A 25,150-nucleotide genomic window follows, 5' to 3' on the forward strand; every position below is an offset into this window, starting at 1 on the left:
TAGATGCTGGTGAAGGTGTGGAGAAATAGGAATACTTTTACATTGTTGGTGGGACTGTAAATTAGTTCAACCATTGTAGAAGACATTATGGTGATTCCTCAAGGATCTAGAAGCAGAAAAACCACTGGACCCAGCAATCCCACTACTGGGTGTATACCCAAGGAATATAAATCATTCTATTATAAAGACACATACTCACGTATACTTATTGCAGTACTATTTACAATAGCAAAGACATGGAACCAACCCAAATGCCCATCAATGATAGACTGGATAAAGAAAATCTGGAATAAAACTGGATAAAGAAAAACATGGAATACTATGAAGCCATAAAAAAGAATGACATCATGTCCTTTGCGGGGACATGGATGAAGCTGGAAGCCATCATCCTCAGCAAACTAATAGAGGAGTAGAAAACCAAAGACTGCGTGTTCTGACTCACAAATGTGAGTCGAACACTGAGAACACATGGACACAGAGAGGGGAACAACACACCCCATGGCCTGCTGGGTGGTGGTGGGTAAGGGAAGGGATCTTAGAGGACAGATCAGTAGGTCCAGCAAACCACCATGGCACACATATACCTATGTAAGAAACCTGCATGTTCTGTACATGTATCTTGTTTTTTTTTTTTTTTTAGAAGAAATAAGAAAAAGAGGTTTAATTGGCTCATGGTTCCGTAGGCTTTACAGGAAGTGTGGTGCCAACATCTTCTGTTGAAGCCTCAGGAAGCTTACAGTCCTGACAGAAGGCAATAGGGAGCTAGCATGTCACATGGCAAGAGTGGGAACAAGAGAGAGAGGAGGAGGAGTCAGGCTCCTTTAAACCATCAACTCTCATAACAACTCTCACATGAATTAGCAGAACAAGAACTCACTTATTACCATTGGGAGGGCACCAAACCATTCATGAGGGATCTTCCCTCATGATCCAAACACCTACTACCAGGCCCCACATTGAACATTAGGGATTACATTTGAAATGAGATTTGGAGGGGACAAACATCCAAACAACATCATTCTGCCTCTGATCCCCCTAAATTCATGTCCTCCTCACACATCAGAATACAACCATGTCTTTGCTATAGTCCACCAAAGTCTTAACTTGCTTCAGCATTAACTCAAGTCTCAAGTCCCAATTGTCAAGTCTCAAGTATCATCTAGAGATGAATCCATTGATCCTATGAGCCTGTGAGATCAAAAACAAGTTATTTACTCCCAATATACAATGGTGCTACAGATATTGGGTATACATTATCATTTGAAAAGGGAGGAATTGGCCAAAAGAGAGGCGATATGCCCATACAAGTCTGAAACTTAGCAGGACAGTCATTAAATCTTAAAGCTCCAAAACAATCTCCTTTGATATCATGTCCTACATCCTGGGCACAATGGTGTGAGATGTAGGCTATGAAGGCCTTGGACAGGTTTGTCCCTGTGGCTTTCCAAGATGCAACCCCTGTGGCTGCTCTCACAGGTTGGAGTTGAGTACCTATGGTTTTTCCACACTGTGGTTGCAAGCTGCCAATGGCTCTACTAGTCTCAGGTCTGGAGGGTGGCATCCTACTTCCCAAAGCTCCACTAGACGGTTCCCTGGTGGGGACTCTGTAGGGGCTCCCACTCTACATTTCCCATTGGCACTGCCCTAGTATAGTTTCTCTCTGGGGGCTCTGCTCCTGTAGTAGGCTTCTTCCTGGGTATCCAGACTTCCCCATATATGCTCTGGAATCCAGTTGGGAGTTGCCAAGCTTCCTTCACATTTGCATTCTGTGCATCTGCAGGCTGAACATCACATGAAAGCTGCCAAGGATTATGGCTTGCTCCCTCCAGGGTGGCAGCCTGAGCTTTACCTTGGCCCAGTTGAGCTGTGGCTGGAGCCTGAGTGGTCAGGATGCAGGGAGCACTGTCCTGAGGCTGTGCAGGGAAGTGGGGTCCTGGGCCTGACCCCCGAAACCATTCTTCTTCCCTAGGCCTCTGGGCCTGTGATGAGAAGGGCTGTCCCCAAGAACTCTGAAATGCCTTCAAGGCCTTTTACCCATTGTCTTGGCTCCCTTTTAGTCATGCTAATCTCTCTAGCAAATGATTGCTCAGTAGCCTGCTTGGATTTTTTCTACCATAGGGCTGGGATACAAGTTTTCCAAATTTTTATGCTCTGCTGTCCTTTTAAATATAACTTTAAGTCTTTTATTTGCTTCCATATATAATTTAGGGTGTTAGAAGCAGCCATACCGCTTCTTGAATGCTTTGCTGCTTAGACATTTATTTTTTTTTCCTGCCAGGTATCTTGTCATCATAATTAAGTTCAAACTTCTCAGATCCCTATGACATGAACACATTGCTGTCAAGTTCTTTGCCAGGGTTTAACATGGGTAATCTTTACTCCAGTTCCCGATAACTCCCTGATTTCCACTTAAGACTTAATCAGCCTGGACTTCATTGTCCATATCTCTATCAGCATTTTGGTTATAACCATTTAATCAGTCTCTAAGAAGTTTCAAACTTTTTCTCATTTTCCTGTCTTCTTCTGAGCCTTCCAAACTCTTTCAATCTCTGCCCATTACCCGGTTCCAAAGCTGTTTCCACATTTTCAGGTATTTAACAGCAACACCCCACTCCTGGTACCAATTATCTGTTTATTCTTGTGTTGCTATAAAGAAATACCTGAGACTGGGTAATATATTAAAAAAAGATGGTTAATTGGCTCTCAGTTTTACAGGTTTTACAGAAAGCATGGTGCTGACATCTATCTCTGATGAAGTCTCACAAACCTTACAATCATGGTGGAAGGTAACAGGGAGTCAGCATGTCACATGGCATGAGCAGGAACAAGAGAAAGGAGGAAGAGCCAGCCTTTTAAACAACCAGCTCTCATGTGAACTAACAGTGAGAACTCACTTATTACCATGGAGAGGACATCAAGCCATTCGTGAGGGATCTGCCCCCATGATCCAAACACCCCAGGCCAGCCTCCAACATTGGAGATAATATTTCAACATGCGATTTGGAGGGGACAAATAGCCAAACCATATGAGTTACTACTCTGACTTTTTCTGAAATAGGTGTATTTAGATTGTTCTCTGTTGGATGGTAGAAATAGTTATATATAACTATTATATATAACTTTTATATATAACCTATATAAAAGATAGGTGAGTTATTTATAACTCAGAAGTAATATCCACTTGCATACTTCTTTAGTATGGAACTAACTTTAGTATGGTTAGTTAAGTTTCATCATTAAGAATGACTTTCATTTAGTGAACATTTAGTGTCAAAAGTTAATGCTGGCCGGGCGTGGAGGCTCACGCCTGTAATCCCAGCACTTTGGGAAGCTGAGGCGGGCAGATCATGAGGTCAGGAGATTGAGACCATCCTGGCTAACACGGTGAAATCCCGTCTCTACTAATACAAAACATTAGCCAGGCGTGGTGGCAGGTGCCTGTAGTCCCAGCTACTCAGGAGGCTGAGGCAGGAGAATGGCCTGAACCCAGGAGGCAGAGCTTGCAGTGAGCTGAGATTGTGCCACTGTACTCCAGCCTGGGTGACAGGGCGAGACTCCATCTCAGAAAAAAAAAAAAAAAAAAAAAAAAAAAGTTAATGCTGCCCTCAGTCCTGTACTTCTGAGACATGGATTGTTGGATGCTTAAAATGGTTTATGATAAAAAGTCTTAAAGTTATAATCTGACTTTTAAAGTTTTAAATTTCTAACAAAGATGGTAAAACAGACACTGGGCCCTATTTGAGAGTGGAGGGTGGCAGGAGGAAGAGAAGCAGAAAAAATAACTATTGGGTACTAGGCTTAGTACCTTGGTGATAAAATAAGCTGTACAACAAACACCTGTGACATGAATTTACCTATATAACATACCTGCACATGTACCCTTGAACCTAAAATAAAAGTTAATAACAATTTATTACGAATTAAAAATAATATACAACACCAAGAGTGAGACCTGATGTAAACTGTGGACTTTGGATGACAATGATGTGTCAATGAAGGTTCATCAATTGTAACAAATATACCACTCTGATGGGTGAGGTTGATAACGGGAAAGGTTGTGCATGTGTGGGGTAGTGGGAAATTTCTATTCCTCTCAATTTTGCTCTATGAAAAGCAAAAACTTAAACGACTTAAAAATTATAGTGAAGGCATTAAATTTGGAAAAATCAATATCCTAGATCCTTACTATGAAATCATATGGCATAGTTCTCTAAATGTAACCCTTATTTGTTGTTTTCATGGACTTCATACACACTTGCTCTAGGAATAAAAGAGCAAAGCATTTTCATGTTTCCTTTTTTTCTGAGTTTGTGTCAGTACTGGGTGTGTGCAGGTGGGGACAGGAGGGTTATCTTTAGCTAATTTTAGAATCGAGTTGAATGGAGGAATTATAATTTTCCAATAAAAAAATTCAAGAAGTGTCTTTTGCCTCCCAGGTGGTAAAATCATGTATACTTTTTATTTCCTTTTTTGGTCTCTTTATAATTTCCAAGTGTTCAACAAAGTGTGGTTATTAGTTTTTATAATAAAAGAGATTTTAGGTTATTTCTCTGATTTCTAAGAGTAAAAAAAAATAAAGTTTTAAAGTTCTAATCTGAAATTTTCAGTGACCACATTTCAGCAGTGTTCAAAGGAATATGTACAATCAAGGCAAATATTTTGTCTCCACTCCTGATTTCCCTGATGACAGAATTTTCCTAAGCATATTCCTGGCCTTGCTCTTTGCCCCTCTATTCTCTCTGCCCTAGGAGGTTGAAGGATTTATTTGACTAGTAAATTTAGGAAGGTTCAGTCCTATTTATCTTCTTTTTAGAAAAAAGCTGTCTGCAGGGAGCAAGTTACCTCTGCTATTTTTCTAGGAGCAGATTCTTCCCCTTTAGAGAAAGATCCTGAACTTGTTCAACACTGCCTATATCTAGATACCTTCTCTGCCTGCTTGTTTTTAAGTAAGCCCATTTGGCTCTCATACTAAGCTACAGTCTTCAATTTGTCTTTTATTAAAAAATAAAGATATTTTTGGCCTTCATATGCTACTCTTTATTTTTCAATTTGTTTAGAACACAGCCATGGAAGAAGGAAGCCATTTTATTGTTTCATGTATTTCTCATGTCTGACAGTTGACATTCTTCCTGAATTCTCTGTCATCAAAAAGCTTTGCCTCTCTAGTAAACACAATTTCTAAATCTAACGAATCTCATCATGACCAGCTCTCAGAGCCTACACTTGAACACTATTGTTTTTCTCCAATGGATGGAATTCAAGCTACTTCTTTGCAATTTCAGAAAGCAGTCAGAAAAAAACAGCCTTAGGTTATCATTTTGATTTTTTAAGGTTACTGTTGATCCTGATGCTGAACACTGAGGGAAAAATGCTTCAATTACAGGCAGACAAACTCTTCTATAATAACACAGACAAATCTTCAAAACTCATATTATTTGTGACCAACTTCTGAAGAAATATACTTTTAGATAACCTTCACATAGAAGGCAGGCAAATCACTCATCATATGTACATATGACATTTCTGAATATAATTACCTCAGCTGTGTGCTTTGCCACATGCCCCACGATGACAATGACCTTCCCTTTGAAGTTCTGCAGCATAGCAGTGTAAGGGCCCTGGGTAAGCTCCCCTTCTGCAGTGAAGGCAGCACTGAATGGAATGTTGATGCTTCCTGAAATGTGACCACGAATAAAGCTGAGAGGAAAGTTTAAGGAAAACATTTATTTGTGTGCAATCATGAGTGTCTGAGGGAAACTCACAGAGCTAAGTGACTCCCAGAAGAGAGTACTAAACATCTTCCAGCTCATATGAGTATTTTATCTAAATGAAGTAAGGCACCTCCAAGAGAAAAAAAAAATTAAATTTGAAAATGAAGTAGAAAAGAGAAAGGAAGATGACTAGCCAAATATGTAAAAGGATTTTACATCAAAAGCATTTCTCATTACATAAACGCAGATATGGGGTAAACAATAACCATATTTAAAGAGGTTCTGTAATGAGTGGAGATAGTGGAGATGGACTACATATCTTACAATTTAAATTTTCTAGTCAGCTGCTGCTTCATCATTTCTTTTAAAGAAAAGGATATGACATTAATAGTGAGAGAAAGAACCATAAATAAGTTCTGAAAAATGAAAGGAGAGAGAATCAACATTAACATTCCAGTGGACATTGTTTAGTTGAAATTTTCTAGAATGGGCAGAGAATTTATGATCATGCATAGATTACCTCTGAACTTCATCAGCATTAGTTTTTCAAACATTTCTAATTATTCAATATGCCCTACTGTAGTTTTCCTGAAGAGTCATGACTTTTCTCTCAGAATATAATTACTCTGATGGTACTTTTTAAAAAAAAACTGAAAGTACTTTTATTTTCAGTAAAGATCTACTTTAAAATGAAAATTTTTTATAACACAAACTAAGAACCTAACAACTCATGTATTCTCAGCACCTATATCTACATCTGTCCAGGCCTGAATCAGTTGCCAGAGTGTTTCCGTATCTGTCAAACAACCTTTACCAACCATGAACATCTTCTCTTTTTTAGTGTGTTTAAAGTAGCAAAAGCAATACAAATCTACCCTGGTCAAATGCTGTAGCAGACATGTTTGGGTTGCCTGCCCACCTACTGTTTTCTTGTTTGGAAGAGCACCAGCCACTGACCCTGAGGAAAGGGTGAGTCTAGCTGTCATAGTGGTATCAGATGACCCTGCTATAACCATGACTGACCAGATGGTGGAGGGGAGGGTGATGGTGGATATATGATGCAGGCCGAGCCAATGAGATTCTCTCCTTTGAAAATCGGAAATAAAAGACATAAAAGACAATGCTCAGACTGTGTTAAGTGTTACATGTAAAGTCATCTTTAAGGGCCTCTTCCATAAAATTTGTTCGGCCACTTAGAAAATTAGAAGACCCTGACTCTAAAAGAAGAACTGTTTAATAGATAAATTTAGTGACTACTGTGTTTGGTTAAAAAAGTACCCATCTATATCTAAATAACCATATCTAGTAACTATATCTATAATCATAGGTAAGTATTAAGGTGATTTTGTAGGTTCAATATCACCTATTTATTATGTGCCTTTAAAGATTTTAATCTAAACTCCTTTCAGTTACTAGAAGTATATCATAAAGTTATTATCATATTATCCTTGTGATTTATTTGTTAAAATCTAGATTAAATGTTAAAATGCTTCACAAAATATGACGGCAACAGAGTCTTTTGTGAAAGAGAAAGTTTTTCAAAATACAAAATGATTCCAAACCTTTTTTAGGCTACAGTTTAGAAAATAAGGCATAAAAGAAACAGAGTTTTAAACCACGTTTCCTTATTCTTAATCTACTTCAACCAAAAAGTCCTGGATAATATCTAAGAACACTCATCCAAGAACACTCTTGTCATGAAACTTCTAGCACAAAAATGACTGAGTAAGCATGAATGTCTTTAGACATGGTGGTTAAACCTCTAAATTTTCTATCATTACTGGCAAACAGCAGAGGCGAATGCATTATTGGCAAACAACAGAGGAGATGAGATTGGCCTAGTTATAAATAAGTGTATTTACAATGAATAGCCTGTTGTTTAAATAAGTCGGATAATGAAGACAACTTTGGTTATTTAGAAATCTTTTCTTTTTTCCTTGGAAATTACTTACATTGCCTACAATACAATTTCTCATGTGACACATACAGCATTAGATGAAATAGAACTGCTTTAGGCAACTTCTAGACATTTGAGAGGTGGTCAGATTATATTGTAAATCTAGGCAGATGGATACTTTTTTCACTTGTTGAGTCCTTCATAATCAGAATAAAATATGAGGTATTTGGAAACTGAGCCAGGAACAGATTTCTGTATATTTTGTATTAGGAAGAATAAATAAAGAGGGAAATAGAAGAAAATTTTTGACATACGGTGACTGAATAACCATAGTTGACTGTCATCAGTCATGAGTAAAATCTGGCATGTAAAGAGAAATGATGGAGAATATGTTGAGACAAGCACATTTTTCCATGCTCTAAGAACTTTGGTTTTATTTCACTATATTAGAGTGGAAAACAAGTATACACAGGACCTTCACACAAAGGTAGGGTTAGAGATGAACATGCAACACTACATATTTTAGAAGTATGACTGTCACTTTATTGCTTTCTGTCTAATATAGATAAAAATCTTAACCCTCTACACTAATGTTTTACATTTTAAAAAGGCATTTCTCATTACATAAACACAGATATGGGGTAAAAAATAACCACACTTAAAGAGGTTCTATAATGAGTATAATATTCAATAGTCAAGACACTATGCTATTTTATAAACGAAGAATTTAAAAAGCTACAGCTTCAAAGAACCCAGTTCAGAGGAAATATTACTATTAAGGAAATAGCCAAAGTATTTATGGGGCGATTAGCCTCAATCACATATATATCATGATATTGTAATCCCAACAATGACATTACAATTTTTGGTTAGGTTTTGGCAAAAGTGGCAATGGTATCCATAAGTACTAATTTTTAACTTTCAGGGTTCATAGGAAATGAGAATTTTTGATGACATACTTGAAAGAGTTAGAAGATAAAAAACGTCATTACAGAAGTCAGCAGTAATTACAATGAAATCTCTAGACTGGAATAATAATAGTTATGAAAGCATAAAAGCATCCAGTTATTGTAACAGTCACTTCACCACGTGTTTGAATATGGTTGTTTACTACTCTGAATGCACTACAGGATACATTCCAGTAAACATATGAATTTTCTTTGGCATATGGTGACCTTACATTATATATCTTACCCCGTCTTGGAATAAATTGTACCCCTCCCTGCAAATAAACCATTCAGATCAACATTCCATTTGGCAGATATTACCAAAAGCATTTGAATGTATACTTAGAACAAAATCAAAATTTTGCATTAAACAGAATTTGATAGCCCAATGCATAGACAGATTAAAAAAATTACTGTAAGCTTCTGATAAATAAGTTGGATTATCAGAATATAATTAACAGGTAGGGATGATGTATATTATCTTCTAGGTTTCTAAGATACGAAAACTTTCCTGTATTCATAATTCAGTCTACATAACAATGCTGTAAGTAGATGTGCTGTACTTCAATCAAACAGAAAAAAATCAGGTCTAAGTATATAGGTACAGTGTATAAGTAAATTACATGGTATTTAACCAAGAATATTCAAAAAGACTCTTCAATTTACAAAAAGATTTGAAAATTCCTTTAAAATATTGCTTAAAATTCAACACAGAAACCAGCTCATGTTTTTTTAAATACTAAAAGAGCACAGCATTTTTGTTGGAAGCCACACTTAGTGACGTCGTATCTCTAAAGACAACCCACACCAATATTTCACCAAACCACTCAAGAACATCTACCTACCTTTGCTTTTTGGCTGTTTGTCTGCTGGGTTAACTAATTATAATTAGTGTTATAGACTTTTCAGCCCAAACTGAAGGTTTTACCTTTAGTATATCAACAGCCAAAAAGAAATATGAAATTAAACCCATAGTTCTCTCATAGATAATATAACTAAATAGCATTCACTGATACAAAAATGATGTTTAGATATCATTATTTTCTTTGCTAAATCTATTGATACTTTGAATGGCATCACCATCCCCCAAATCAAACAGTCAAAAATCTCATTTCCAACATCTTATTAGTAGCAACATCCAATATTCTGCTGCTCTAATAAATCCTGTACTCACATTTTTATTCCCATTACCCCTTGCCTATTTCAGATATTGATTTGTCTTGAGCTTAAACTACTGTAGTAACTGTTTTCTCCAACTTTTGTCTTTTCTCTTGGAAATACACTTGATTACAATATTGACAGAGAAAAAACTTAAAAGCAAAGCGTTCTGATTATCATATCCTTTCTGAGAAACTTTCCATGACAGCCTATTGGACAAAGCCTGTATTTCTCAGTTCAGTCCTCATGAACAGAACCTAACTACTTTAATTGTAACCAAACTAAATCATGCATGTTACCAATATGTTTTCTATCTCCTGTATTTTTCTCTTTCTAAATACCTTTTTCTCCTTATTTTTGCACAAACATCCATCCTTCAAATGTTTCATCCATGAAATTTTCCCTTCCCACAGTATCTGTACATCTCTCATAACAGCAATTTGATTTTATATAAAATATTCTAATGAAAATGACTTCTATCTAAACAACGGATAGAAACGATGTGTATTATATTTATTTCATCTTTGAATCTTTTTTTTCTTTTCCTGAGACAGTGTCTCACTCTGTCACCCAGGTTGGAGTGTAGTGGCACGATCTCAGCTCACTGCAAGCTCCGCCTCCTGGGTTCACACCATTATCTTGCCTCAGGCTCCTGAGTAGCTGGGACTACAGGCGCCCTGCACGACGCCTGGCTAATGTTTTGTATTTTTAGTAGAGACGAGGTTTCACCGTGTTAGCCAGGATTATCTCGATCTCCTGACCTCGTGATCCGCCCGCCTCAGCCTCCTAAAGTGCTGGGATTACAGGCGTGAGCCACCGCGCCCGGCTCATCTTTGAATCTCTTGCAATGATTAATAGAATGCTTGGAACATCACTTACATATTTGGTGAGTAAATGAATTTCAGAATTTTGCCAAACCTGGAGTAACTAGTTTCAGCAGCAAATATGCTAAGGTGCCTTCTGGCCACCCTAACCAGTGGCACCAGTATCTAACAATGCTTCCAAGTGTCAACGATATAGAATTTCCCTTTGTCAGCACACACTTTGAGAAAAGGGAAAGAAACAGCAACAAAAGTAATTTCTCTGGATTTTCTTCAGCATAGGCCCACTAAAACTGGTTTATTTAGGGAAAAGCTAGGGACCTCACTCTTTATGACAGGATATGAAAGAATGATTATACACATCAAATTTCTGGATAATTCAATCCTAATTTTGCATGCAAGATTGTCTCTACCCTCATCCATCCTCTACAATGCATTAAAGTAATTTTTCTGAAATAAAAATCTGAGCACGGCACCAACCTGTTTAGAATTTTTTAAGTTTCTCACTGCCTTTGGAATGAAACCCAAATTTCTTAGCATGCTATGAGACATTTTCAATGAAGCTACTTTTACCTACTCTAGTCTCATTACTAATTCTCATATATTCCAGACATACTCATCCATAGTTCTTGTAACTTTCTAAAAGTGTCCTTCTCACCTTCTCTGGGCCTCAAACAATGTGGTTTTTCAATGCCTTCTTTCTCTCCTTTGCTGGGTTACTAACTTCTACTTGTTTTTTAAGACTCATGTCAGACATCACCTGGTTTAGGTGCCCATCCTATATTTCCAGGAATTTGGGTATGCTTCAGACATAGACCATTTCATATTATACTGCAATTATCTATTTCACTTATCTATTTTAGTTATAAGACTGTGAGCTTCTGGTGGGCAGGGGTGCTGTAATTAAACTCTATTTTCCCACTGACTGGCAAAGCAGGTCCTCAAACAGGACTGGCTGGCTGATTGAATGAGACTGTATGGCACTCTAGGAACTGGGGTCATAGATGGTTCACACAGCAAATAGGAACTCTTTAACAGCTAATATACTTTTCATAACTAACAATCCAGACATGATGACATTCCTCAGCAGTTGCTATCATATACTCCCACATTATACAAAGCCCATTCAAATATGGGAGTACAACTGGATGGAAATTTTAATTTAGACAGATTGAACCTGAGTCCAAATGAGATGAAAAAAATCTTACTACACCTTCTCATCAGTATCTAGCCTGCTCTGATCATGAGTATCTTTAAATTGCTTTGAAGAAGTTTTTATAATTTAATTCTTAAGGACAAAGAGACAAGAGTAATACTAGTGTTCACTAAGGATGAATGTGCCATAATGAAATAATGAATACAATTGAGTTTATGTGTTTTTCAAAACACAAATCTAAGCCTGAGGTTGTCTTTGGTATAGTTTTAGATGCTAACATTTTTCAAAAAAATCAAAAAGTAAGAGTTTTACAAGTAAAGCTCAGCCTTGAGCAAAAACTCAGCCTTGATTTCAAGCAAATGAGTAACATTCCTTTAAAGTATTGCTGTTTACAGATAACATAAGTTGGATCCACAATTACATGACTAAGACCTCTCTTAATATGAACTCCAAGAAAACTGAAACCCTAAATATTTATAACTATTAAAGAAAACAAGAGTTTGCCTGTGTATGACCATGGAAACTATTAACATCTGAAACTCATGTCACTACATGAGAAACATTTTCTATTGCCTCCTTATAAAATGCAATTTTTGTTTGCTTTGAAATTCTCAAAATACATTGAAGAACAAATATATCTGGCTTGATTTTTAACTAGATTAACATTTCATGTTTCTATCTTCTAAAAGCAAACAAAAAAATGTGATTTCAACAAAAACTGCTGTTTTGCCTCTCTGAGCCTTTGAATTTAGTATTAAGAGTTTAGACCACATTAGGGTTTCTTCTTATACTGAAGTTTGGGATTATGTTTTTATTGTTAAGTGGGTAAAGTCTGTCTTCATGTCCTTCAGCTTTCTTTTTCTGTATTCTCCATTCCCTTGGCCCACATTGGGGTTTAGGTAGTTCCCTAAGATTGTTGGCACCTTAATGTGCTGCTTCTCTCCTACAATCACAAAAACTCAACATAGGTTAAAATTTTGCCACCCGCAGGCTTTCTGTATTTTAACTGAGACTATTCATAACACAAGCTAAATGACTGAAGCCTTACAGTAGCGTTTCAGGCATCAAGTGAAGGTTCTGAAGGGAGCTTGGTGGTAGTGGTGGGGCCGTCCCTTAAATTTATTGGTAGACAGCTTATTTTGCCTGTGGATAAGATTGCCTCCCTACCTTTCATAAGCAATCACTGAAATCATTTTACATAGGTTAAAAAAAAGACAAGATGAAATATATTCTTAGACATTAAATCTCCTGGAAGCACAATTTAGGAAAAAAAATTTCACCTATATAAAGAGGTGAGAACTGTGTTAGACAAAGACTTCCCATTTAAATGATGTATAAAAGCAAAACAGAAGATAAACATGATACAAGGACGTTATAAGTAATTTGAACAACATTTCAAAAATAATTTACTTCCTCTGGGGAAGGAAATGGTATTAGAGAAAGTTTCTTTTTTTTCCATATTGTACAGGGTCACATTTTGTGGCAAAGGAGAAATAAAATTATTTCAAAAATATCCTAGTATTAAATATGTAATCACTTCTTAAACAGATTGTTAAAGTCACATAAATCCTAGACTTTAATTGTGAAGATTTACCTTGGTAACAATTAAGAGTTACTGTACAAAGATAATTATTTTAAAAATAATATTAAAATTTCAATAGGCTTTAAAAAAATCAGCATATTAGTAGTTTTAGGGAAATTTTTATTAAAATGGTTTTGGATGAATTAAATATTATAAATTATGTCAATATAGTAGGAAAGGATCTTTCTGTCATGTTTCCTCCCTCAAAGTGTTGCAATATTGCTTTCTAAAATTTGAAATACTTCAATTTTCCTTGATTCTGTGGCTACATCTGTATAAAGATAACCACAGGTAGATTTGTTCAGTTGGGATCTGGGATTAGGCCTCTTATACACACAGGTACTGAAGGTAATAGCTTATTTTGTGTGTAAGATTTGAAGAAATATGTATAGCATCTGAATGAATATATATGGTTTAGAGGATCAATGCATGTCTCGCTGACTCATTAATTTCTATTAATTTCAATCTTGTTTATGCTCTACTGTCCTATGCAGAGACCAGATACGCACCTGCCAAATAGTGTAAAATTCAGAAGCACAAGACTGGCTCTGCCAATTACTTAGTTATATGGCCTTGGGAAAGTTGCTTAACCTCTTTAAGCTTCAGTTTATCAGTAAAACAGATAACAACAGTATATACATCATAAGACTAGCACCAAGCTTGGTACAGTGTAAGAACTTAAAGACTGCTATTATTAGAAGTCAATTTACTTCAATCTATTCAAGAAGCAGCTAGTGTGCATGGCTCTCATGGAGAAAATCAGAAGGGGGCAAGTAAATACCACACCTTCAGCTGAAGCATCCAGGTATTTGCAGTGGGACTAGTCAAGGAAACAACTTGACCCACAGAGAATGAAGAAAAGTAAGGACAATGACTCACCTGGGAACAACATGGAACCAGGGGATACTCCCCCACCCAAGGGAAGTGGTGAGTGAATGAGCGGCCACAGGAAAACACACTTCTCTCACAGGTCTTTGCAACCCTCAGGTCAGGAGATCTCCTTGTGAACCCACTCCACCAGGGCCTTCAGTCTTCAGTCTGACAGACAGATCTACATGAAGTCTTGGCAGAGCAACTGCTCAGGCATGGTGGAGACCCTCAAGCCTTAGATTATTATTGGGTTTTCTGGCAAAAGTAGCTGCAGCTTCAGCAAAGTAGAAGGTTAGACTCCTGTATATACCCGTAGGAAAGAGGCCGAATCCAGAAAGCTGAGTAGTAACAACCTGCAGGCCCCACTTCCACGGCATCTCACAAGATAAGACCAACTGGCATGGGATCCAGCCAGCTACCAGCAGTGGCACTGCACCTCCCTAAGAAGGAGTTCCCAGGGAGAGGGGTGGGTTGCTATCTTTGCTGTCCAGACACCTTAGCCATTCCAGCCTTCAGGCTTTGGATAGTCTGAGCTGACTCAGGGCAGAAGGAATCCCACAGCACAGCATAGATGCTCTAACAAAATGTGGCCAGACTGCAGACTGCTTTTTTAAGCAGGTTCTGATCCTGTTCCTCCTCACTGGGCAGGACCTCTCAACCAGGGTCTCCAGCTACTTTGTACAGGTGCCCTTAAACCAGCAACAGGTCCACACCTCCCTGGGACAAAGCTCCCAGAGGGAGGAACAGGCTGCCATCGTTGCTGTTTCACAGCCTTCACTGGTGACACCTCCAGGTTCTGGAAAATTCGAGATGACTAGGGCCTGGAGTGGGCCCCAAGCATACTGCAGCAGCCCTACAGAAAAGTGGCCAGACTATTACATGGGTTCCTGTTCTCATATCTCCTTACTGGGCAGATCCTCCAGGCCTGAGGTCTTATCAGGCCACCCACTACCAGAACTACTGAGCCAGTACGAACTCAGCAACTCCCTGTACAGAGCCTACAGGGGCAAATAAAAGCCTCTCTGCCATTGTCTCTGCAGTGGAACTGCCCTTGCTACCCTTGAACTAATGAAGAAGCAAAGACCTTAAGTGCCTTATCCATACCTCCAACAAACTGCAGTTGAACCAAGGAGAGGAGACCAGTCCATCTCCCACAGGTTCCACACACTCCCCAAAGCTCATCAGCAGTCAGGAAACTCCTGGCTTGGGCCCACAGAACAAACCTCCATTTTGGGCTGACTTCGCTGAGTAATTGCTGACCTGTATCTCTCTGGGGAGGACCCCCCAGGAGTCAAGAAAATGACCCTTGGCCACAACCACTACTAAGATCTCTTCCTCTACTGCCTCTAAGCTGCAGAAGGAATATAAACTCTGAGATCATTCCAGAGCTGCAGTGGGCAGTCCAGGAGTGCCAAGTCATGAACTATAGTGGGTACTCAAGGGGGAAAGGAGCCCACACTTTCAGAGCACTGACAGGGAACATGGCTGCAACTCTAAGGAAACATAAGGGAGCCAAAGTACTGAAACAAAAGTCTACCAACTGACCAATAAGCCTAAGTGTCAGCTGCTGGATAAACCCCAAAGCTTCAACATAAAAAAATACCTCACTAACATACCCCACTCTAAAGCCAGAGACAAGAAGTCAGCTTCCAATAAAGACCCTATACAAATACTCATCCCAGTGAAAATATCCAGAAAAGAAGTCTATTGACTGTACTTAACCTACACCACAGTTACCCACATGCAGAGATGAGAAAGAACCAATGCAAGAACTCTAGTAACTAAAGTGGCCAGAGTGTCATATGTCCTCCAAATGACTGCACCTGTTCTCCAAAAAGAATTCTTAATCATGCCGAACTGGCTGGGATGCCAGAAATAGAATTCAGAATATGGACAGGAACAAAGATAATTGAAATTCAGGAGGATGGCAAAACCCAATCCAAAAAAATTAAGAATCACAATAAAGTGATACAGTAGCTGAAGGATGAAATAGCTAGTATAAAAAATAACTTAACAAATTGGACAGAGATGAAAAACACAAGAATTTTACAATGCAATCACCAGCATTAACAGCAGAATAAACCAAGTGATAAAATAATCTCACAGTTTGAAAGCTGGTTCTTTGAAATAAGACGTCAGACTAAAATAATAATAATAAAAAGAATAAAAAGTAATGAACAAAGCCTCCAAAATGTATGAAATTATGTAAAGAAACTGAATATATAAATCACTGGCATCCCTGAAAGAGAGGGGGAGAGAGCAAATAACTTGGAAAATGTATTTCAGGATTCTTCCATGAAAACTTCCCTAACCTTGTAGAGAGGCCAAGAGTCAAATTCAGGAAATACACAGAACTCCTGCAAGATTCTACACAAGATCATACCCAAGACACATAACTGTCAAATTTTCCAAGGTTGAAATGAGAGAAAGAGTGTTAAAGGCATCTAGAGAGAAAGGGCAGGTCACCTGCAAAGGGATTCCCATCAGGCTAACAGCAGACCTCTCAGCTGAAACCCTACAAGCCAGAAGAGATTAGGGGCCTATATTGAACGTTCTGAAAGAAAAAAGTCTTCAACCAAGAATTTCATATCTAGTTAAACTAAACTCTCTAAGTGAAAAAGAAATAAGATCCTTTCCAGATAAGCAAATATTAAGGGACTTCATTACTACCAGACCTGCCTTATAAGAGATCTTGAAAGGAGCACTAAATATAGAAAGATCACTACCAGTGAATACAAAAACACACTTCAACACAGACCAATGTCACTGTAAAGCAACCACACAAGCCAACATAACCACCAGCTAACAGCACAATGACAAAACCCAGTCCACACATATCAATACGAATCTTGAATGTAAATGGTCCAAATATCCCACTTAAAAGATACAGAGTGGCAAGCAGGATAAAAAAGTAAGACCTAATAATATGCTGTCTTCAAGAGACCTATCTCACACATAATGACACTCATGAGCTCAAAATAAAGGGATGGAGAAAAATCTACCAAGAAAATAAAACACAGAAAAAAGCAGGGGTTGCAATCCTAATTTCAGATAAAACAGATTTCAAACCAACAATCATTAAAAAAAAAAAAGACAAGGGCATTATATACTGGTAAAGGGTTCCATTTAACAAGACCTAACTATTCTAAATACCTATGAACCCAATACAGGAGCACCCAGATTCATAAAGCAAGTTCTTAGAGACCTACAAAGAGACATCGACTCCCACAAAATCATAGTGGGAGACTTTAACACTCCAGTGACTGTATTATACAGATCACTGAAGCAGAAAATTAACAAGATATTCAGGACCTAAACTCAGCATTAGACCAAATGAATCTGATATAACTTTACAGATGTCTCCAACCAAAACCAACAGAATATACATTCTTCTCATCACTACATGGCACATACTCTAAAATCGACCACATAACTAGACATAAAACAATCCTCAATAAATGTATAAGAACTGAAGTCATTCCAAACATTCTCTCAGACCACAGCACAATGAAAATAGAAGTCAACACAATAAAAATCACTCAAAACCATACAATTACATAGAAATTAAACAACATGCTCCTGATTGACTTTTGGGTAAAAAATTAAAGGCAGAAATCAAGAAGTTATTTTAGAATAAAGAGAACAAAGATACAACATACCAGAATCTCTGGGACACAGTTAAGGCAGTGTTAAGAGGGAAATACATACCACCAAATGTCCACATCAAAGAGTTAGAAAGATGTTAAATTAACAACCTAACTTCACAACTGAAATTAGAGAAATGAGAATAAAACAACCTCAAAGCTAATAAAATGTGAGAAATAATTTAAAAAAATCAGGGGTGAAGTAAAGGAAATCAAAAAATGAAAAACCATTCAAAAGAGCAATAAATTCAGGAGTTGGTTTTTTGAAAAAAATTGTTAAGATAGGCCACTAGTTAGACTAAGAAGAAAAGAAAGAAGATCCAAATAACACAATTAGAAATGACTATGAAATATAACCACTGACGCCACAGAAATAAAAATAACCATATGCTCTATGTACGCAAACTAGAAAACCTAGAAGAGATGGATAAATTCCTGGACATATACACCCCCCCAAGACTGAGCCAGAAAGAAACTGATTCCCTGAACAGACCAATAATGATCTCTGAAATTCAATCAGTAATAAATAGCCTACCAACCAAAAAAAGCCCAGGACCTGATGGATTCAAAACCAAATTCTACCAAATGTACAAGGAAGAGCTGGTACCATTCCTACTGAAACTATTCCCAAAAAAATGAGAAGAAGGGACTTCTACCTAACTCATTCTATGAGGCCAGCATCAACTTCATACCAGAGCCTAGCAGAGACACAATAAAAAAATAAAACTTCAGGCCAACATCCTTGATGAACATTGATGCAAAAATCCTCAATGAAATATTTGTAAACCTAATCCAGCAGCACATCAAAAAGCTACTTCACCATGATTGAGTAGGCTTCATCCCTGGGATGCAAGATTGGCTAAACATGCAAAAAATCAATAAATGTGATTCATTACATAAGCAGAACTAAAGACAGAAATCATATAATTAACTCAACAGATGCAGAAAAGACTTTTGATAAAATTAAACATCCATTCACGTTAACAACTCTCAATAAACTAGCTATTGAAGGAATATACTTCAAAATAATAAGAGCTATCTATGACAAAACCACAGCCAACATTACACTGAATGGGCACAAGCTGGAAGCATTCCCCTTGAAAACTGGCACAAGACAAGGATGCCCTCTCTCACCACTTCTATGCAACATACTATTGACAGACCGAGTCAGAACAATGAGGCAAGAGAAAGAAATAAAGTGCATTCAAATAGGAAGAGAAGAAGTCAAACTATCTCTGTAGATGACATGATTCTATATCTAGAAAAACATGCAGTCTTGACCCAAAAGCTCCTTCAGCTGATAAACAACTTCAGTGAGGTTGCAGGATACAAAATCAATGTACAAAAATCACTAGCATTCCTATACATCAACAACAACCAACCTGAAAGCAAAATCAGAAAGGCAAACCCATTCACAATTGACCCCCAACACACACACTCCCTAGGAGTACAGCACACCAGGGAAGTGAAGGACTTCTAAAATGAGAATTACAAAACACTACTCAAAGAAATCAGAGAAGACACAAACAAATGGAAAGACATCCCATGCTCATGGATAGGAAGGATCAATATCATGAAAATGGCTGTACTGCCCAAAGCAATATACAGTTTCAATGCTATTCCTATCGAACTACCAATGACATTATTCACAGAACAAGAAAAAACTATTTTAAAATTCATATGGAACCAAAAAAGGACCCGAATATCCAAGACAAAAAGAACAAAGCTGGAGACATCATGCTACCCAACTTCAAACTATACTGCAAGGCTACAGTAACCAAAACAGCATGGCAGTGGTAAAGAAACAGGCACATAGACTAATGGAATAGACTAGAGAGCCTAGAAATAAGGCCACACATCTAAGACCATCTGATCTTTGACAAAGCTGACAAAAAACAAGAAATGGGAAAAAGACTCCCTATTAAATAAATGGTGCTGGGATAACTGACTCGCCATATGCAGAAGATTGAAGATGGAACTCTTTCTTATACCAAATACAAAAATCTACTCAAGGTGGGTTAAAGACTTCAATGTAAAACCCCAAACTATAAAAACTCTGGAAGACAACCTAGGCAATACCATCCTAAACCTAGGAATGGGCTTAGATTTCAGGACACAGAAACCAAAAGCAATCACAACAAAAGCAAAAGTTGACAAATGGGACCTAATTAAACTTAAGAGCTTCTGCAGAACAAAAGAAACTATCAACAGAGTAAACAGACTGTAGGAGATCGGTCAGGGTGGTGGGAAAAATTGTAGAAAGATACAAACCTTCTTGGAAGGCCAGGAGGTTTTACAAAAGCTTCAGAAAAGTATTTAGCTGAAGGCAGCCAAACCCTCTTATCTGAAGCCTGAGAGTGAAGGTTAGATAACAAGTGGATATAAAGGAATTGATCTAGATAAGTTAGTTTACTTAGGCCTTGGAACCTGGTCTTTAATCATCCTTGTGCAGGACTGCTCTCGCAGGGGATGGCAACCATGTTAATTACCCATAAGTGTGTTGACTCAAAGCCTTTGTCATTAAATCTATACTAAATAAATGCCTGCAGCACCAGCTTGTCAGGGCCACAGCTGCTACAACTCTTTCTGTCAGTGGTCTGGTCCCCTAGCCCACTCTTTCACTGGATACCTGTGTCTGAGTGCATTCTTTCATCTGTCATTCTGACAGGGTCTGCAGGTCAGACCTGGCAGGTGGTGCTCCACATGAGGAATGCTGCAACGGATCACGACAGAACCCTCAAAAATGAAGGTGAAAAGACTGCAGAGTCAGTAAGTCATTGGTGCCCACTTGGGATTTCCAAGTTTGAGGGAACCGTTCAGGCTAGGGTTTCATTATAAGACAACATTATCAATTCAACAGCAACAGTACATAAAAGTATTGAAACAGCTGCTTAAAGCTAGCAGAGCCTCAGTTTTGCAGGCTCAATTAAGAGACCTAATGTACACTATTGTTTCCCATAACCCATAGTTCCTGAAAGAAGGTACTCTAGACGTAGAGCTCTGGGAACAAGTTGATAGAAATCTTAAACAACATGATGCACAAGGGCAATGGGTCTCAATAACATCTTTTATGTTATGGGCTTTAGTTAGGGTGGCTCTGGTCCTGCTCTACATAGAAGAGCCTAAAAAGGGAAGAGAGAAGGAACTGTCATCTACCTTACTGCCTCCATCTCCCTCAGCCCCGCTGTTTCTGGGAAAAAATAACAAAGAGGAAACGGAGGTTTTGCCTGAGCCCCCTCCTCCAATAAATTGGAAAAAAGACAAGGGATATGCTATAGCTATGGGACCTTGTCTTAGGCAAGAGGGATTAGATGGGGAGCTCTTATCCTGGCTGGTAATGCAAGATTGACAAGGCAATCAGGTACATGAACCCATTTCTTTTAATGCTTATAAAGAGCTAAGAAAAATCATTAAAGAAAACGGAGCCACTAGCCCATTTACAAGAGAGTTAACTGAGGTCACTCTGCAGACCTCTTTCAAATAATGGCCACTGTTATTTCTCTCTTACCCCTAACGTGGCTCTCTCAAAATCCTATTTGGGTAGAACAGTTGCCTTTAAAGGGAGAGAAATTACAAAGAGCTCATGAATTAGCTGAGGAGCAATTAAAAGCCGACCATATAGAACCATCAAACAGTCTTTGGAATTTGCCCATTTTCATCACTCCCCAAAAGTCTGGTAAATGGAGACTTTTGCATGACTTATGTGCTATTAATGCTAAATTGCAACCTATGGGGCCCCTTCAGCAGCGACCCCCGCCCTGGCACATGGCAATTCCTTGAGAATGGCCTACAATCATTATTGATTTAAAAGACTGCTCTTATACTATTCCCCTTGCAGAACAGGACAGATAAAAATTTGCATTTACAATAACAGCTATTAATAGTGAAAGGCCAGCTCACTGATTTCATTGGAAAGTGCTTCCTCAGGGAATGTTTAACAGTCCTACCATGTGTCAATATCATGTAAATCAAGCTTTGCTCCCCAGTAGAAAAGAATTCCTAATTGCAGGATTATTCATTTCATGGATGATATTTTACTAGCAGCCCCAACAGAGCCAGTATTTTTAAAGTTACATGCCTCTGTCATAAAAAATACAAAGTTAAGAGGTTTAATCATAGAACCGGAAAAAGTACAGATGTCTTCTCCTTGGAAATATCGAAAGATCTTGGGTACATTCTAACTTCCCAGTCAGTAAGACCTCAAAAGGTTAAATTAAATACTAGCAACTTACATACCTTAAATGATTATCAGAAATTACTAGGCAATATTAACTGGCTTTGCCCCACCTTGGGCATAACTACTGATAAGTTACAGAACCTGTTTTCTATCTTAAAAGGCAATGCTGCCCTAGACTCTCCCAGGTATTCAACTCCTGCAGCAGAAAGGGAAATTGAAGAGATAGAGCAAGCTATTTCTCAGAGACAACTAGATTGCATTGATCCATGGCATTCAGTTCAATTATTTGTTTTTCCCACTAAATACTCCCCTACAGATGACCCCAGGGCTATGCTTCCTAGAATGGGTTTTTTGCTCACATACCAGGAGTAAAACACTCTCTCCCTATATCCAGTTATTCAGTGAAGTCATCTATTCAGGCTGCAGACAATGCAATCAGTTGCTAGGTTATGACCCTGATATCATCAGGATTCCTTTAAGTAAAAAGCAATTCAAGGCAGTATTGCCTTATCTATGGACCTGCAAATAGCACTCTCTGATTACAAAGGCCATATAGAGCATGCCCTTCCTGCTGACAAACTCCTTAAGTTCTTATCTTGTACTTCTGTGGTTTTGCCTACTAAAATAGTTCAATCCCCCATACCTAATGCTTTAACACTGTTTACTGATGGCTCTGGTAAACATGGAAAAGCGGCTGTCTGGTGGAGACTACCTAATTCCCTCACTTGTTCTGGATTTACTAGCACTCAGAGAGCTGAGGTTGGAGCCTTACTATTGGCCTTGGAAACTTTTTCCGTTCAGCTCATCAATATTGTTAGTGAGTCTGCTTACTCTGTTTATTGCAGAAACTTGAGACAGCCCTCATTAAGTCCACTCTGGAGCCCACCCTGTGTGCACTTTTTCTCCGACTTCAGCATTTGCTAGATCAATATACACATTCTATTTTTATCACACATATTTGAGCCCACAGCTTGCTGCCTGGCCCATTGGCTTATGGCAATGATTAAGCAGACCTACAAGTTAGAATATCACTGCTTGACCAAGCCACCCAATTGCATCAATTTTTCCACCAAAACTGGAGAAACTTATCTAAGCAATTTCAACTTATCCAGAGACTAGCTAAACAAATTACCCAGCAATGTCCAGATTGCCAGCTCACAGGTACATCCCTCCTTATACAGGTGTTAACCCCAGAGGACTAGAACCTCATCAGTTATGGCAAACAGATGTGTTACACATGTGCCTGAATTTGAAAAACTAAGATATGTACATGTATCCATTAATAACTATTCTCAATTAGCACTCATGCCTTTCCTAGAGAGTCCACCCAATATGTCATTAAACATCTTTTAACTTTTGCATTTATGGGGCGGCCTACAAAAATTAAAATTGATAATGGTCTGGCTTATGCCAGCTCACAATTTCAACAATTTTGTCACAGTGGAATATCCAATATTCCACAAGCATCCCATATGACCCCCAAGGAGGTCATATGGGATAACTCTGCCCTTAAAAATATGCTCAGAAAACAAAAAAGGGGGAATATGAGTAAGGACCCTGCAACACTATTAGCACAAGCCTTATTTACCCTTAATTTTAAAAATTTAGATGATAAATTTCGATCAGCTGTAGAAAAGCACTTTGCTAAAACCTCTCAAGACATAAAATCTGCAGTTTTATGGAACGATGTAAACAGTAATGTATGGTGTGGTCCAAATGAATTGCTAACATGGGGGAGAGGATATGCTTGTGTTCACACCCCCTCAGGTCCTCTTTGGATTCCAGCATGACGTATCAAACCTTACCATAGCATGGCTAGGACACAAGCCAGTACCAGAAATAAAGAAAATGACCCTACAGGACCTACAGCCCCAGACAATGTGGCTTCCTCGGACTACACAGGCCCTAGACAGGACTCTGAAGAAGAGAAGTTAAAAGACTGAGCAAATCTGCTCTGGACACAGAAACCATTCACTCCAGATAATTTGTTCCTTCCTATGCTTTATTAACTTTTTTAACTCTTTCACTTTACCTGCAACACCCACCTGCTACTCTCTATTGGGCTCATCTCTTAGATACGCCTTTCTTCAGCCCTATTACTTAAACAAACACCCCCTTCTCAGCTTCTAACAACACAACTGCTTAGCTAAGAGGGATAGACATGTCCCAAATAGTGTTCCTCAAACACAGCACATGTTGGACTAAGGTGCCAAGTAATACTACATGTCACTCCTTAATTGGAAAAGAATGTTGCTAATTATACTCATATTTGCCTTCTATTATTTACTAATTCTAGGATGCAAAGTGGGAATGCGAGCAGTGCCCGCCACACCTGACAAAGTTGTTGCTACACACATCTGTACTCTTCAATCAACAAAGCCTGATGCTAAAAACAGAAAAGGGGGAGATGTAGGAGATAGGGTGGTGGGAAAAATTGTAGAAAGATGCAAACCTTCTCGGAAGGCAGGGAGCTTTTACAAAAGCTTCGGAAATGGATTTGGCTGAAGGTAGCCAAACCTTCTTATCCAGTGCCTGAGAGCAAAGGTTAGATAACAAAGAGATATAAAGGAATTAATCTAGATAAGTTAGTTTACTTAGGCCTTGGAACCTGGGCTTTAATCATACACACACATGACTGCTATCTCTGGGCAGAGTAACCATGTTAATTATGCAAAAGTGTGTTGACTCAAAGCCTTTGTCATTAAATCTGTAGTAAATAAATACCTACAGCACCAACTTGTCAGGGCCACAGCTGCTGACTCTTTACAGCACCCTCCTCGGGGTCTGTAAGTGGCCAGGTCCCCTAGCCCTCTTTTTCACTGGACACCCATGTCTGAGTGCAAAGTTTGGCCAGTGTCTGTGGGTCGGACCTGGCAACAGACAACCTACAGAATGGGAGAATTATCTTTAAGATTAAAATAGGATATTATAATGCTATTTTGTATGGTTTTATGGGAGAATGGCTATGAATAAAGACTCAAACAAAAGAAATACAAATTAAAAAGTTAAAAGCATTAAACAGATTCTAAACTCTTGAAGTATAAGGTCAGAAGAACTTCTAGACTATGGATTCTTGACCAGTTAAATAGAATTTAATGCCTCTTTTGGGAGTCCACTCATCCACTCTGCAAAGAATTTCCAGTATTGCTGAAACCTTAACAACCAGGGAGATCAACATTTACACTAT

General features: G+C 38.3%; 1 protein-coding gene across 2 annotated transcripts in view; it reads right to left on the reverse strand.

The window, feature by feature from the left end:
- TBCK (TBC1 domain containing kinase) overlaps positions 1-25,150 on the reverse strand; it is a 261,067-nt gene that overhangs the window by 46,460 nt on the left and 189,457 nt on the right. For both annotated transcript variants that reach the window (XM_033214930.1, XM_033214929.1), the window contains one exon: positions 5,538-5,697. In XM_033214930.1, the coding sequence (XP_033070821.1) occupies positions 5,538-5,697 (160 nt within the window). The remainder of the gene's footprint in view (positions 1-5,537; positions 5,698-25,150) is intronic.

Source organism: Trachypithecus francoisi, unplaced genomic scaffold, assembly GCF_009764315.1.
Source record: "Trachypithecus francoisi isolate TF-2019V2 unplaced genomic scaffold, Tfra_2.0 Lachesis_group1, whole genome shotgun sequence".
Taxonomy (NCBI): Eukaryota; Metazoa; Chordata; class Mammalia; order Primates; family Cercopithecidae; genus Trachypithecus; species Trachypithecus francoisi.